The sequence below is a fragment of the Rhopilema esculentum genome, chromosome 16 (assembly GCF_057945365.1).
Source record: "Rhopilema esculentum isolate cy_ngs chromosome 16, ASM5794536v1, whole genome shotgun sequence".
In the NCBI taxonomy this organism is placed as follows: domain Eukaryota; kingdom Metazoa; phylum Cnidaria; class Scyphozoa; order Rhizostomeae; family Rhizostomatidae; genus Rhopilema; species Rhopilema esculentum.
This window is the reverse complement of record NC_142830.1, coordinates 15,421,716-15,437,365: the sequence shown is the minus strand read 5'-3', so window position 1 is coordinate 15,437,365 and position 15,650 is coordinate 15,421,716. Positions and strand designations below refer to the sequence as shown.

Genomic DNA, 15,650 nt, shown 5'->3' with positions numbered 1-15,650 from the left:
CTTTGTAAAACTTTAATCTTCATTTAGTTAAGCCTTACACCAAATTAAAAAGTACTGCTGACTAGCCTGTGTCAGACCCTCCGCTTAGAGGCAGGCTAACTGCTGACGGGGTTAGGCTGTAAGAATAATGTAAAATGCAATTAAATTTAATTAATGGAAGTCATCTTTCTTGTTTATCTATATAAATGTAAAAGTGAGGCCATCACGATATGGCCCTACATTATCAACTTGAGTATATCTTCATTTCAAATTGGACAACAAATGGTATTTGAGATTGAATGACAGTTCTAAAAGAACAGTTTTCATTAGAATAGATAGAAAATTATATGATTTGGTATGAATATGGCACAATTTGGAATAGATTGTAGGCGATTGGAAACAAAATTAGGGAATAACAGCGATAAAATATTATGGATTTGCTTTTCTATATTTACATTGAATCCAAATACGATACATTTTAAGTTGTTTTCCTCTGTTTACTTGCAGCCTTCTGTCAACATGATTTTGCTCTTCAATGAGACCAGCTGTTTTGAACATCGACGAAAGCTCGTCTAGAGTTATAACAACAAAAAAGTCATTATCGCTGCTGCGATCCAACTTCAGCAAGATAAAAAGGGGTGGTAATACTGAAAAAATCATACAATGGGTGATAATATTGTCAAGGTAGCGCGTAAGCAACACGGATCATATCATTAATGAAGCTCTGACACATGGGCAAACATGAAGTTTAGGTCCTTAAATATGAAGTGTTTCTTTGCGTGATCTAATGTAGGACAAAGTTTTAAGATTGTAATTTCAAAACTCAAATTGGCTTCTCCATATCTCTCCCAAACAAACATTTTATGCAGAAAAATAAAGTCATTCATAAATCAGATATTTATTTGATTCGTGACAGAACTAAAGATCACAAAAAATACAACAGATTTTGCTTACCTTGGGTAAAAAAATACACTCGTGTACCGTCGCCACGAACGTAAAAGTTTTCCTCAAGACACCGTCCTTAAATGCAAACAATGTTTCGAATAATTTCACAAAATTGCGTCAAGCTCTTCAAAATTTATTACTTTTCAAATTCAACTACCGTTTATATACCGGTGTAGGTTTGAGTTGAGGTTTTAGCCCTGAAAGGCTCCGAAAACGGCATTTGACATATACAAAGGGGTACTTTATTTGATCAGGAGACCTATACTTAGTGTATAAAAAATACTGTTAACGATGTTTTGCTCCTTGACAAGGAGAATAAACATTCCGCACCAGATCCTTACACGACATGAAAAACCCCATGCTCTTAACAAGATGAAGTATTCCGTTCCAAAATTATAGCACGCAGAAAAGCTTATCGGTTCTTGACAACTTGATACAAGTCAGTTCAACAGAGATTTGTAACGGACCATAGTTTCTTTTCTGAGGGAGAATGAAGTGGACGCTGCGATTCTGATCTGATCTTTAAGCAGACGATTTTAATCGCAAAGAACATTAGGCATAAGTCACAACCAAGCATAAATTCGCTCATCATCGTTTCAAGCCAACAGATTTCAATCGAACAGCGCAGTGGATGTAGGAAATACCTAAAGTTACATGAAACAACAGAACCAAAGGAGAAGCAGCTTCAATAACAGTTTAAGACATATGCTGGTTTATGCATTGGCATTTAAAAAGAAATGAAGTCTGAAAAAGAGCAACATGCTGACTTCTATTATAGTGTAAATGACTATCCAACTTGAATCCATGCTGACTTCTATTATAGTGTAAATGACTATCCAACTTGAATCCATGCTGACTTCTATTATAGTGTAAATGACTATCCAACTTGAATCCATGCTGACTTCTATTATAGTGTAAATGACTATCCAACTTGAATCCATAATGATCTTCTCAATCAAATATATATTAGGTATAAACCTCGACCATTATAGCATGTTTATGTTTTACTATGTACTCTAGTGTCTCTAACAGACAGCCCTCAGTGTATTAATTTCAGAAGAATTTGCCCTCCCCCCTATCGCTTATTAGCACCCCACTTCTATTAAATTTCACAAATCTGTCATGACCAGAACACCCAGAAAATTGAATGAAAAAGCGATGTGATTTATAAAAAAGAGTAGGCTTCTGTCTGTGAGAACAAAACGCATAAATTGAGGGGAATTCTCCTGACACTGCCTTTTAATTAAAATATTTACCAACATCCACTCCTTCTATTAGCCCCCCTTTGCTTAGCTCCCCTTTGCTATTGAAATTTGCTGAGATTTTATTGAAAATTGGCCAACCTGAACACCCCCTTCTACTAGCAACCCTCTTCTATTAGCAACCCCCTTCTATTGAAAACTGGCCGACATGAACAACCCCCTTTTATTAGCATCCCCCTTCTATTGAAAATTGGTCGGAGTAAACACCTTCCCCCCCTTTCAAATACCTCCCCCTTCTATTAGAGACACTAGAGTATGTATTATTATGATATAGCATATGTATATGTAGTGTTATAGTTTATTTATTAGTTATATTTAGATACACGTTATATCCCAGGGGGCAGTCATGTTATATTGCTCCTCCTGGGTTCCGTCCTAGTAATGTAGTTTAGTAGTTTAGTAGTTCGTACGTACTGTTCTAGGTAATTTGTTTTGTAAGTTTTCATACCGAATAGAAAAAAAGAAACAAATAAAAAGAAGGAAAAAAAGTACGGATGGTCAAACATATTACACGAGGTTCTTGATTATGACTCCAATAAGAATCTGCAGCATGTCATGTCTTCAAATCCAGATCTCTAAAACTTATCAGTTATATTTTCAGATAGGGGACACTGACAAAAGGAGAAAACGCTACTGACCTTTTTTGAATCTTAGTTGGGCCATATCAAATCTTCCATAATCGCGAAATAAGATTTTACCTCCAGGTTTTAAGAGCTGGAAAAGAATAAAACTTGTCTTTCAAAAATGATTCTAATGAAATATTCGAGGTAGGGTGCGGAGAAAATTCGAAAAAGATTTCTGTGGAGATGATCAGTAAACAGAATATGAAGATGTCAGTTTGAGAGTGTTAAAGTGAAAATACTGTTTGTTAGGTTGAATTGCTTCTTTATCTGAATAAACTGCTTTTCAAACGAAAGAGCGTCGTTTTGTTTGAGCAGTATAAGATGAGAACAAATTTGAATTGACATGCAATATGAAGGATCAAAATATTCATTTGAGAAGGCCTTAACTTATTTGTAGATTCTGTCATTTATTAGAAACACTTATTTCGACCCACTGAATACATTGAAGAAGTAGAAAAAAGGTTCTTCAAATTCTTTTTAAGGAATGAGGCGATGCCTTTCTTTAGATATAAATATACTCGTATTGAACGCCGCTGGAGAAAAACCTTTCAAGCTGCTCAAAGGGATTGCATGCTCAACAAAGAAATAACAAAACTTCTTATGTCAAGGTAATAAAATCAGACATGCATAGTTAAGGGGGTGGAACAGGACAGTTTTAAATTGGAGCCTCGAGTTTGACGCTAAATTGCCACTAGCATCTGATGAGAACTTTCCATTTAAAGACTGAAGCATGCTAACCTTGGCATAGATCAATCTGTAACAGACCGGTTAACAGTAATCTTCCTTTTAAGCAAACAAGGATATTAAGAAAACATTCATGTAAATGCAAAAATGTGATAATTAGAATAATGAAAAAAGGAAACATTAATACGCACCTCGCTCAAGTTATTGATGACTCGCTGCATTCTGAAAAAAAAGAAAATTCCTTGTGAAGAATTCTTTTTTATCTTAAACATTGTCGCAACAAAATGATTATTTGACCCGCAGATATTTCCCTTTAACGTTTTAACTGTCTACTAATGGTCATATTAAACATGAAAATCATTAAACATCGCGAATAATCATTGCAGATTAGCACAAAGTTGGTAAAATCCGAACAAAAGAGTTAAAGAATTAACTCCAATCTGTCAAAACAGAAACCATATATGTAAAAGGAAACCTCCAACTTACTTATTAGGGGCTATTGCTGATAAAACGAAGATTAGAACGATCACATCTAAACTTTCCTTGGGAAATGGAAACTGTGGATTCTCAGCAGCAACATCACAGAGAAATGCGTGGCATCTTTTATTGTCGTAATCTGGATGTTGCTGAAGTTTAAGAAAAAATGTTACAACCTCAGGAAATGACAAGATGCTAAATTATCTAAGCAGTAAGATCAAAATGAAGTGAGCCTAATTTTCAAAAGCAGACTAGACTTCAAGAAACCAGCAAAAGTTAGAATACTTAAGTGGGAATATTTGACAGAAATCGCTACGATAGAACGCATGCAGTAAGTTGGCAAAAATGTCCTGAGTATATTTACTGAAAATGTGATGTAAAGAAATCAGCTACGCCATGAAATGTACCAATAAGAAGCCAATGAAACTCACCTTTACAAGATCAACTGCCGATTGTGCAAAGTCACAGCAATAAACAAATATGCCGCCATCACTGCAACAGAAGAAAAACATAAATGCTGAGTGCCAATACTTCATCAACACATTTCAAAATGAACTAGGTAGATCTTCCCCAGGGTCCTCTCTACTAACTACAAAAAAAGAATATAATACTATTATTTTTAAGTGTCCTTTAAGTTTCTAAAGAGCCTAGTAACAATTTTGTATTATCTGACAGTTTAAGTATTATCTGAAACGTCAAGGTGATGCTGATACACTTTTCTCTTGAAAATTCCCAGTGATGTTGACTGTCTAATGTTAAGTTGAAGTTCATTCCATATTTCACTTCCTTTTATTGATATTGACTGATCAACCTTTTTCAGTTTTGATCTGGGCACATACAAGTTTCTGTGTGATGACCTTCTCGCCAATCGCTGTTTAATCTGATTTTGATGAGTAAACAAATCAGTCATATATTTTGGAGCTAGTCCATTTGGAGCCTTGTAGACTACTATGGCTGTTTTGAAGATAATTCTTCGTTGAATGGGCAGCCACTTAAGTTTCTTAGACAGTGGACCTGAATGTTCACGGTCTGGAAGGTCATATATCAACCTAGCTGCTCTCTTTTGAAGCTTCAACAGCGAGGATATCTTCGTAGAAGACCCCCAAACCACACTGCCGTAATCAAATAGACTTGTATGAAGTTTTGATAGAACAATTTTCTTGTATCAAATGGCAGGTAAGACTTGATCCTACGAAATAAAGCAAGGTTGCGGCTTACAGTATTGCATACGTTTTTAACTTGATCGTTCCATTTAAGATCTTGGTCAATAATAACAAGTTAGGTCAGGTCAGGTCCCTGATCAGGGAAAAGTCGAAACGACTGGTTAGTAAGATGGGAAGAATAGGCGATATGCAAAAGGATCCGTACCTGTTCGCCTGTAGCACGGGGAACACCGTATTGCCGACTCCACAACCAACCTTACAAAGGCAACAGAAAATAATTCCAAATGAAAAATACTGTTAAATCACAATAACCACAAATCAACTTAAGTTGCTTTGATTTAATGCAGCCGAATTGGATAAAAAGTCAGAGGATTTCTTTAGATATTTAAAACACCATTGACTACATGCGTTGATTGAAACATTAATACAAAATTACAACAAGACATGCATCCTCCGCTTTCAAATTTACACCATCTTCCAATGATTAGGTATATAACTGACACTTACGATTTTATGTATAGAATAGGATAGTTTTATATTGCAACTCAAAGTTTCAAGTTGAATGTGATCATCAGACAACGCACATCGCTGCCTACTATACGTACGGTAACGACTACTGCATGACCGACCAGAAAACAACATTTTCATTGATAAACATATACACAAATGACACACTGGAACATCCAGGTTTTGGTTTCTAGCTTTGTCAAGAAGCAAAATATGAAACACTATAGAGTTTCAAATGCAACACTGTCCAACAAACAGGAGCTCATTCTGAGTATCAAAGCCAAATCAAGAAACAACTCACTATAAGTTATCCCAGTTGGTTTTTTGAAAATCATTGACGATAAGTGAGGGTACAAGATAACTAACCAAGATCAACAGCTATTACAAGGGAATTCAGCCAGTAGCGGAAACCTGGGGGGGGGGGCGACGCCCCCATACTTTAGAGGACAATGGTATTTTGTTCTAAAACAATGGGAAATGTGACATCATCTTATCAAAACAATAGACTTGCCCTCCCCCAATATTTGGCCAAGTGTTGACCCCTGTATTCAGCATGTTCAAGAAAGACTTCAAATGCCTAACTATTAGAAGCATCAAACAAGAATTCAGAGTTTCTAAAAGGAACTGGTGACGTGAATCATATAGGAACATTGTGAAGGTGAGGTATTACTGAACTTGGCAAATTTGTCAAAAATTTTAGGCTACTGTTAGTTGACCAGTGGGCTTTATCAAATGGCCCTTTGCCACGTTCTAATCATGAAGGAAGATAATAATTTATTAAAGTGTTTATTGTAATCCAATATCGCATTTGGTTGAAAAAAGAAAGATTATTTCTGGTTTTCACAACAAGAAATGAAGTAATTTTGCATTGAAAACAATTTTGTAGAGAAAAATATCTGAGAAACATTATTGTCTGATGCTGGGAAAGGATGGAAATACTTTTATTTGTTCAAAACAAAACTAGCAGGTAAAATGGGAGGTATATCTAACAGTGAAGAGATCATCTAAAAGGAGTGGAAATCTAATGAGAGTAAAACTTTAACAAATGTAGACAATGCGCAAGACAATTCAACAATATTCTGAGCAAATATACCTCAAAAAATCTAGTGTGAGCATTTTGACCAGGAAAATTAAGTTCATTAGCTTCCCTTCCATTGATTTGTACCAAGCCAGGAGAGCCATGACCATTATTAGACTTTGGAGCTAATTCTTCAAACTCTGTAAAAAGCCAATGTCTGTCTTTAAAAAACCTGTTGAAATAAAACCTCTTAATTACATTATACCGATTTAAATCTGTTTTGCAGAAAGTTAATAAAAGTTAAACTTCTTTTCTTTAAAAGAACTGCAAAATAATAGTGCCATGTACAAAAACCACCTGATAAAGCAACGAAAAATGATTAGATATTTATGAAAAAATATGTTTTGAACAAACCTTTCTTGGTGCTGTAGATAAAATTTATCCCAAAATGAGTGTGCCTCTACTTCAAGTTTTTCTAGAAATATAGTTCCAAAAATAATAAAGCTGTTGAAAATAACAAACTAGAAAGTGATATTGAATCTATGCTGCCAGAGAAAGTGGCTCACTATAGATCACTTGGCGACTGACGTCATTAAAAATTATAAACAACTTGCGCGCGCATACCGGCAGGTAGAAAACTTACCGGAATAAATAAACACACCGTCAACACGCCTCAGAAAAACATGGCCTTCTTTGAAATACCATAGAAAACAGGTGTGCACACATGCTGTACACGGTATAATAATTTTTTGTGAGGCTGATAACGTTAAAATCATCTCTGGTTGTGCGAGAATCGGTCGCTATGTCTGAGTACTATAACAATCTCGAAGTCGAAGAGCGAAAGATATATGACTTGAAGCTGACTTTGAAGAACGGGGACAAATTACCTGACCCCTTTTCTCTGAATAAAGCTGAGAACTGGTGCAATGATATTGGGAAATTACCGAATATAACCTGGAGGGATGTCACCGAATATCTAATCGACTCTCCTAGCCCATTTACGAAGGAATCCATGAAGGCCTACAAGTCTTTGGAGGCGTACGACTATTTTGTTTGCCGCCATGTTCAAGATTGCTTTTACTGTCCAATTGATGATAAATGTGAATTCTGCTATGTCAAATCCGAGGTAATTTCATTTCTATCTCAATGTTGTTTTTTACAGCTTTAAATCTAATGCAAGGCATATAAGCAACAACAAAAGACGGATTGATCGCCATAAACAATATCAATCTAAATGTTACCTTTTTGTGTATATGATCAATAAAGTGCCCCCGTAAAGAATAATGAAATTGAATTCTGGTATAATGCCATATTGCCTTTCAAAATTTCCCATGAAGGTTGAAGTGCTATGCAAGGTGTCAATATTGCAATTTATATGATCAGATGTATCCCTTCTGCTTTTAAACAGGTATTGCCAAGCCAACGCCAAGGTCAAAAGACATCATTATACAGAGTCTGGGTTTGTCTTCACAAAACCCAAGGATGGATACTGACTGGGCATTGCACATGTATGGCAGGACTAACTAAGCTCATCTTGTAGCCATGTTGCTGCTCTTCTTTTCAAACTAGAAGCAGCTGTTCATTTTCAACTAAATACACCAACAGCATGCACTAGTCAGCTTTGCTCTTGGAAAGCATCTAGAAAATCAGTGCAACCAGCCACAATAAAGTCAATAGACTTTTCAAGAGCCAAAAAGCACAGCCTTCCTAACGTTTCAGGTAGTTTCCTTCAAGTGAACGAAACAAAGCATTATTCGTGCAGTGACCCAACAAAAACTCGTAATCCCATATCAAATGAAAAGCTGAAAGATTTATATAGAATATATCCACAGGCAGCAATATTTACAAGTTTGGATGTCACTAGTTTTCAATCAGTTAATGAAGGCACTGCTTCTGTGACTTGCGACATTGGTAGTGATACAGACAGTGACACTGAAAATGAAAATAATATCATTCCAGAGCCACTTGTAAGCTTGTTTGATCCAACAGCTATAAACATGGATGAAAGCGAATTAAAGGTTAAAAGCAAGATCCTTTACCAACAATATGTTGCTTCAAATTATCAAAACTCTTTTGACAATCTTGAAGTTATCACAAGGAAGCAATCATTATCAAGTGCATGGAGAGTACACTGTGCTGGGAGAATCACTGCTTCAATCTGCAAACAAGTGTCCAAGATGCAGAAAAGTGACTCACTGATTAAGACAATTATGCAGTACAGTCCTTCTTTGAGTTCAAAGTTCACTGCTCATGGTATTGAAATGGAGCCAATAGCGAAGGATTGTTTTATTACAATCATGTCCAAGAGTCACAGAAATTTACAAGTTTTAGAATCTGGCCTAAAAATAAATGCTGATGAACCTTTCCTGGGTGCATCTCCAGATGGAATTGTTACCTGTGATTGTCATGAAGATGCAGTCCTTGAAATCAAATGTCCTTACAAATATAAGGATGGCCTTTCGAATTGGGAACTTGACAAAGACTTTCCTATTGACAGCAATTTTGCAATGAAAAAAGATCATTCTTATTACTACCAGATCCAGCTGCAAATGGAATTGTCCAATGTACATTTTGGCTACTTTTTTGTTTTTTCTCCTGCAGAAAAGGCAAGCCTTTTGTGTATTGTTGAAAAGGATGCCAACTTTGTTTCTAATTTGAAGCAGGTGTTATCAATGAAGTTTTATGACTGCATCCTGCCAGAGGTCGTAAGTCGCAAAATGGACTCTGATGTATCACATGATAGGAGATTATATTGTATTTGCAAAAGACCAGAATTTGGTAACATGATTTATTGTGATAATCCATCCTGTAAAATTGTGAAATTTCATTACTCGTGTGTTAATGTCACTAGAAAGCCTAGAGGACAATGGGTTTGTAATTCCTGTAGAACAAAAAATACAGTGTGTTAAGAAGCCACACTAGTTCATGCAACTGCTAAGAGGTAAATATTCTGCTAATAAACATTGGATAGCTTGTTAAAGCATCATCATTGCTTAGTGTTTAATTTAGTATGTTACAATTCAATTCATCCTTGATGTTATGAAAAGCTTTGCTAGAATATTTACCTCTTAATCTAAATAAAAAGTATATCAATTAATATGAATTATGTTACAACACTTTTGTTTAAGTTAACAGCTGCTGCAATCACTACCATAGCATCATCCAAAAGATCAATTTGAGTAAGAGGTATTGTGTTCTGTAAAATCCTAAATTTTTTCAATTGTCCAATAACCCTTTCCACATGAATTCTAACATTTGATAGTCTTCTAGAATCATGGACATCCTTTGCTGGTAATTGCTCCTTTCCTTTTGTAAATTTAGGAATTTTCAGAAATGACCCCCTAGAATTCAGCTCATTCTCAATCAGGAACCCCCGATCAGCCAAAACACAGTCCCCATATGATATCTTGTCCAAAAAGCCAGATTGTAACGTTATTTCCTTATCTGATACTCTGCCACCCCAGCCAGTAGATAAAAATATAACAGCACCTGCAGGGCTGATGGCAACAAGATACTTAGTGGTGTTATTGTGCTTATAATTAGACCATGTTTGAGCCCGGGCTGTCAAATTCTTTGGTCGTTCAACAAATATTTCATAACAGTCAATTATGCAGACACAGTCACTGTACTTTCTTCTGAATGAAGTTGGAAGATTCAGACGTAACTCTGGACGACTTGGCCAGACAATCAAACTTTGCATGGCTTTAGAAATTTCAGGCAGCCATTGTCTGTAAATCTTTGATACCATGGTTGGCTGTAATCCATACCTATAGGCAATATCTTTGTTTAGCAAACCAAGTCTAAGTTTCATTAACACCATTAAAACGTGATCCTCAGTTGACAATGACTTCAGACAAGTTTTCACCCCTTTCACTAGACTAACCACCCATAGGAACAAGTGTAGGTTAGCTAGACCAGTAAAAAATTTGAAATCATTCAATAATCTAACTTTTCTGTACCCAAAAGAATTAGCTTTTAGACTTTCATTTTCTTGACGCAGCTTGTAGACTTCACAATTTCTTTCATTTAACTCTGCTGTTAATTGTGCAATTTCATCTTTCAAATTTTGAATATCACCATTTTCATTTAAATTGCATTGTGTTGAAGCTTCCTTATGGCTTGTGATTTCTTCGTTTTAACCTTCAGATTGCTGGTTGCCAACTATACTTTCAATTTTATCTTCACAGGCAATCTTTTTGAGTCGTTTAGCTTCTCGACTTTCAAATCTTGCCTTTCTTTTTTGCCTTGCATCGATTCTAGATTGGGGCTCTTCTTTTGTAAAATTAAAAATTGTTGGTATCCAGTTTGGGGCTTCTGGATCGTCAGATCTTTTACCTGCATTGTAATGTAAAAATACAGATCAAAATGATGTTTTAACAGATAGAATTAAAAAAAGATCAGACATATATTCTAAGAGATTACTAAATTATCAAATAATGTTTGTCTTCCCCTGCGAAGCACAAAATATCAGTTGTGTCATTTCAGCCATTAGTCTGCAAATCATGCAAGGCTTAGACAAATATTCTTTGATATAACCAAATGTCTTGTTTTTGGTCAGAAAAAGACAATTAGCTTCTTATTTCATTTAAAAATGTAAGGAAATTATACTTTTTGAATGGTCGCATGAATATTAGTCGTTCAGTATTTACATTAAATCTATAATTATGCAACACCAATTTAGGCCGGGAGATGGCCCCGAACTTTACACCGTGAAACGAGAATGTTCAAGCGAAAAGACATCAACTTGCAAGTACTATTCCTTTTTAAAAGATTTACTTACCGGTAATGAAATGTTCGCCGCAGATTCGTGCACGAGATATTTGTTCGGGAGACCAAGATTTCCAGTCGTCCCTACGAATCGCTTTGATCCAAGCTTCTCTTCGCCGTTTTTCTATCTGGGTATTGCCCCTAGGAATTCGATAGAAAGGAAGATCCTTGTTTTTTCTAAATCTTTTGTTGGCGCAGCCCACCGCGCAACAGCTATCAGGCATTTTAATTTTCCTGGATGTTTCTTTTTCGATTTCGATGATACGATTTTGGAAAAGTTCAAGTTGTTTATATACACGATCAACTGTTGTCAAGGCACTTTCTACCTGCCAATACGCGCGCGCAACTCTGGTAGGCGGACGTATTCAAAACAAAGGCAAATGGTCTATAAGTAGAAAATTTGACATCAGCATTACAAATCAGCGTAGGTCTACTGATGAGCTTATTCTTCAAAATTTATATGGAAACATGAGTAAACATGCCACAGCTGCATGCAGGCTGCCTGGCATAAGCAGATATCGGATTTTTCCTAATCAATTCACATAGCTAGCTTGCTCACAAGGAGAACCTTTTAGAAAAACATTATCCATTTGAGTTACCTCTCTCTTCCTTTGGTACTAACTCCTTTGAATTCTCAGAAATTTTTACAAGTGCTGCATCTTCTTGATCTTTGTCCCATTCGACATTGTCCCTGGAATTGGAAACATTGTTACATTGAAAAAAAATATTTTGGTTTTTTGCCAATTAGGACAGCACATTTGTCAATAAAAACTAAGGCATTGGACATTTCCTGAGTCTAGAACCTATTAAAGATGATAGTATATCTCAAATCCACTTAATCCCTTATCAAAACTTTTCAGACAAAATGCATGGACTAGAAATTGTCAGTGCATTTTTACAGTGACATTTCAGCAGCAACTACGGCAAATCCTCAAGAAAGTGTCCAGTCTCTTATTTAATTTTTGAGCCTCAAAAGGGGAAATTATTCAAGCAAGGTGCTTATTTGATTTTTGTGGATTTCAAAGAAATCCAAAGAAAGACAAGAAGTAAAAGAGGGATTTAGAAAATAAAAAAGAATATAGTTTTAACAAATATATTTGAGAGTGTGTTAAAAAATGTTTCCTTGCTATTAAAAAATTGAACATAAAGATTGAAAATTATGTTGGTGCCTGTTTCTTAAAGAGGCTGAGTCACATGCCAGGCTGCGAGACAATGTTGTTGTGTTGATACTTGTGGATGCTGTTCAGTGGGAACACAGGAAAAAGAATACCCTAACAGTTTGTTTAGGGGAAGGGATATCATAGACCTTCCACATCTGTGGAAGGCCAGGCTCACAAACAATAACACTGTCAAAAGCGATTGTTCTAGAATGATTGAGACTTGGCAGCGTTGCTGAAAGCATCAACATTTTATGGCCTGCCCTTTTGTCAAACACATTGCTTTGATGATTGATAGCAAAGTATGTCTTACACCCAGAATGTCCCTCGCAAAATGACCCAGCAAGGTGGAGGTGGTGGACACTTTTTGAGGAGCGTCTCATTTAATGATTTCCAGACTGGAAACTTTTGTTAATTGCACAAAAAAGTTCATTTTGAACCCATCCAGTATAGGGCACTCCAGTTCATGATCAGGCCCTATTGTATGGTTATGTATTTGGCAACACTTCGTTATTGGTGTTCGCTAAATGTCAAGGTTATTCACCAGCACTTCATGACTAGAACAAATCAGGAGGTGTTTTACGAGACCAATGTTGATTTGCAGGACATCATTTTCTTGGTTCGCCCATCGCTCGCTATGAGTATTTTGATTGGCTTTTAGAAATTCACAGGGTCAAAGTCATTTGGTTAAGAGAGGAGTAAGAAACAAAGAGGGGCTAGTTGTAAAACACTTTGAGAAACAGAAAACATTAATTTGTAAATTAATTGACGGAAATATTTTCACTTATTAGGATTGTTTTTAAAAAATTGATTATTCACAAAAATTTAGTAACTTTCAAAGTCTGTAAAAATTGTAATTTTCGGGTGCACCACAAGGGCGACTGGCCTAGATTTCCTCAATGAAAACAAACAATCGGTTGTTCAATTTGCCAATACTAGAAAACTGTTTTGAATATTGAACTTGGATCCTTACGGAATATGAAAGCATACATTTGGAAAGCTATTAATGGTATATATATTTTTTTTATACCTTGGTAAAAGTCTTTTTATCAGCTTTATTATAAAAAAGTATATATTAAATAAATTTAACCCGCGAATTCAAACTGTTAGGTAAACTTGGCCTGCTAGTGGATAGCCACAAGAAATAAAATTGTGTAATGTAGACATACCATGCATTATGTTTATAAACTTGTGATGGATCTGTGAGAAACCTATTACCAAACTGCTTTCTCTTTTCCTCTGAAGAGCATTCTGTAGTAGAAGGGGCTGAAGTCGCGCATTCTGCGGTCGCCATTTTTAGTAGTTTCATGAAGACGAGGCCGTGTCATGAACGAGGCAAAAAGCCTTTCATTTGTTTTTATGATGAAATAACATATCAACAAAGATTAAAAGTTTTTCAACTTGAGTCGAGTTAACAGATTGTGTCTCTCATATCAAGTATAATTCATAAATTGTCATAGGCTAAAATGAATAGGCTCAAGGCTCAGCAAAAGTTTATATGCTCTTAGAAAAAGGTATGCACTGTCAAGAAAGAAAAAAAACCCCTAAAACCACAGAATACTAAAGCTCATTGTCATTAAGGGGAGGGGTGTGTTAAAGTCATTAGGGGGAGGGGTATGTTAAAGTCATTAGGGGGAGGGTTATGTTAAAGCTTAAATTATCTTCAATGTTGCTTAGCGGTGTTTGACGATTTTTGCTGAGACGAAACTGTTTAGCAACGAGTCATTCATAAACAACGAAACATAAAATGACAGATCATGATAAAAAGATAAGAGGAAATTTATGTCTAGATGCAAACTGCTAGTAGCATGAGAGGGAAATGAATGAATCGTTTTACTGTTATTAAAAATGACCCCTATATCTGTGGAGCAAAGTAAGGAGGTTCCAACAATTAACCAATTCAAGTATTAGAAGACTGGATATAGAAACTCTTATAGACTTTAGATCGTAGTTAATAGACTATAATTTTAAATATTATACTTTATTATTTTTCGTTGTGGCCCCAATTGGCTTCTAAGCTAAATACTTTTAACACCTTAATAAATATTCATAAAGATTTTGATCGATTGATTGATTGGTTTCCTTAAAGTTTTTGCTTTTGTAATGTCAAGGGGGTTTTTGTGTTGAAGGTTATGACCTGTTTTTTTTTGGTACAAAATAGTCTTTCATGAAAACAGGATTAAGGTAGTTTAGTGTTTTATAAACTTCGAGCGCTAAAATTCTAACTGATTGGACATGTATGGCAGTTTCTTTTGAGTTAGCAAGTAAATCTTTGTAAGAAGATGAATAGTCGGAATAGGCTAGTCTTAATGCCCTCTCGTTGATTTTCTCTAGCTTATCCTGACTTCCTTTTCCACATAGCATCCATATCAATGGACAATAATTGAAGTGACATAGTATAAATGAATTCATAATTATCTTTTCTTCTCTGACGCCCATAAATCTTGCCAGTCTTTTTAAAGAATTTAGCTGTTTAGCTGCTTTTTTACAGATCTTATCGATATGAGTGTCAAACTTTAAATTTTTATCAATCTGAACACCAAGCAAAGTAACGTTTTTCTCTATTCTAATTGCATATTTTTGGTCAATTTCAAACTCATTTATGCATTTATCTTTGCTACCGATTGTGATAGCTCGAAATTTAGAGGGATTTGCAATCATTTCTTTAGTTTTAAACCAATCAAGACATTTTTTGGTGTTAATTTTCACAAGTTGCAATAGTTCATCAGTATTTGTTGTAGTGACAGATATCGTGTTGTCATCAGCAAAATTACATAAAGACCCTTCAGTAAGGCTGTAAAAAATATCAATTAGGAAAATATTGAAAATTAGAGGTCCAAGTATTGATTCCTGTGGCACTCCTTGTCCAAGTTTACCCCAGGAGCTGTAATGACCTTTCACTTTGACTCTTTGCTTTCTATTAGACAGGTAGTTTTGTATATGTAAAAGAGAATTTCTATCTACACCATAGGCATGTAGTTTTGCTAAATGTAGGTTTTTTGGTAGACAGTTCCTTTCCAGTTCTGTTTTCCAGTCTAAAGAGAGCGTGCTGGGAAGAAAACTGTTTT

At 35.5% G+C, this 15,650-nt stretch overlaps 3 protein-coding genes and 1 pseudogene across 4 annotated transcripts; 2 read left to right on the top strand and 2 right to left on the bottom strand.

Moving 5' to 3' along the window:
- Positions 1-392: 392 nt before the first annotated feature.
- LOC135682568 (tRNA N(3)-cytidine methyltransferase METTL2) lies at positions 393-13,909 on the bottom strand. Its single transcript, XM_065197528.2, has 11 exons — positions 13,752-13,909; positions 12,025-12,116; positions 7,073-7,133; positions 6,734-6,890; positions 5,339-5,388; positions 4,402-4,462; positions 3,980-4,119; positions 3,685-3,715; positions 2,825-2,900; positions 934-999; positions 393-551 (listed from the first exon to the last, which is right to left on the bottom strand). Exons 1-11 carry the CDS (start codon positions 13,889-13,891, stop codon positions 409-411), a joined length of 1,017 nt encoding a protein of 338 aa, XP_065053600.1. The 5' UTR covers positions 13,892-13,909; the 3' UTR covers positions 393-408.
- LOC148958396 (uncharacterized) lies at positions 7,461-8,204 on the top strand. The gene is made up of 2 exons (XM_089113250.1): positions 7,461-7,784; positions 8,067-8,204. Exons 1-2 carry the CDS (start codon positions 7,461-7,463, stop codon positions 8,196-8,198), a joined length of 456 nt encoding a protein of 151 aa, XP_088969376.1. The 3' UTR covers positions 8,199-8,204.
- Positions 8,656-10,771, top strand: LOC148958395 (uncharacterized). Its single transcript, XM_089113246.1, has one exon. The coding sequence runs from the start codon at positions 8,656-8,658 to the stop codon at positions 9,565-9,567; it is 912 nt and encodes a 303-aa protein (XP_088969372.1). The 3' UTR covers positions 9,568-10,771.
- LOC148958394 (uncharacterized) lies at positions 9,762-11,732 on the bottom strand (annotated as a pseudogene). The gene is made up of 2 exons (XR_016144715.1): positions 11,439-11,732; positions 9,762-10,993 (listed from the first exon to the last, which is right to left on the bottom strand). The product of XR_016144715.1 is annotated as an uncharacterized LOC148958394 (transcript).
- Positions 13,910-15,650: the final 1,741 nt, after the last annotated feature.

What these genes read in the sequence shown, in the direction of transcription:
- LOC135682568 (XM_065197528.2), bottom strand. Translation starts at nt 13,891, where the DNA reads ATGAAACTACTAAAAATGGCGACCGCAGAATGCGCGACTTCAGCCCCT. An exon ending in AGTACCAAAGGAAGAGAGAG is followed by an intron (nt 7,134 to 12,024) that starts GTAACTCAAATG and finishes CTATATTTCTAG; the next exon opens with AAAAACTTGAAGTAGAGGCA. An exon ending in TCATCAATAACTTGAGCGAG is followed by an intron (nt 2,901 to 3,684) that starts GTGCGTATTAAT and finishes ATTCTTTTCCAG; the next exon opens with CTCTTAAAACCTGGAGGTAA.
- LOC148958395 (XM_089113246.1), top strand. Translation starts at nt 8,656, where the DNA reads ATGGATGAAAGCGAATTAAAGGTTAAAAGCAAGATCCTTTACCAACAA.
- LOC148958396 (XM_089113250.1), top strand. Translation starts at nt 7,461, where the DNA reads ATGTCTGAGTACTATAACAATCTCGAAGTCGAAGAGCGAAAGATATAT. An exon ending in TCTGCTATGTCAAATCCGAG is followed by an intron (nt 7,785 to 8,066) that starts GTAATTTCATTT and finishes GCTTTTAAACAG; the next exon opens with GTATTGCCAAGCCAACGCCA.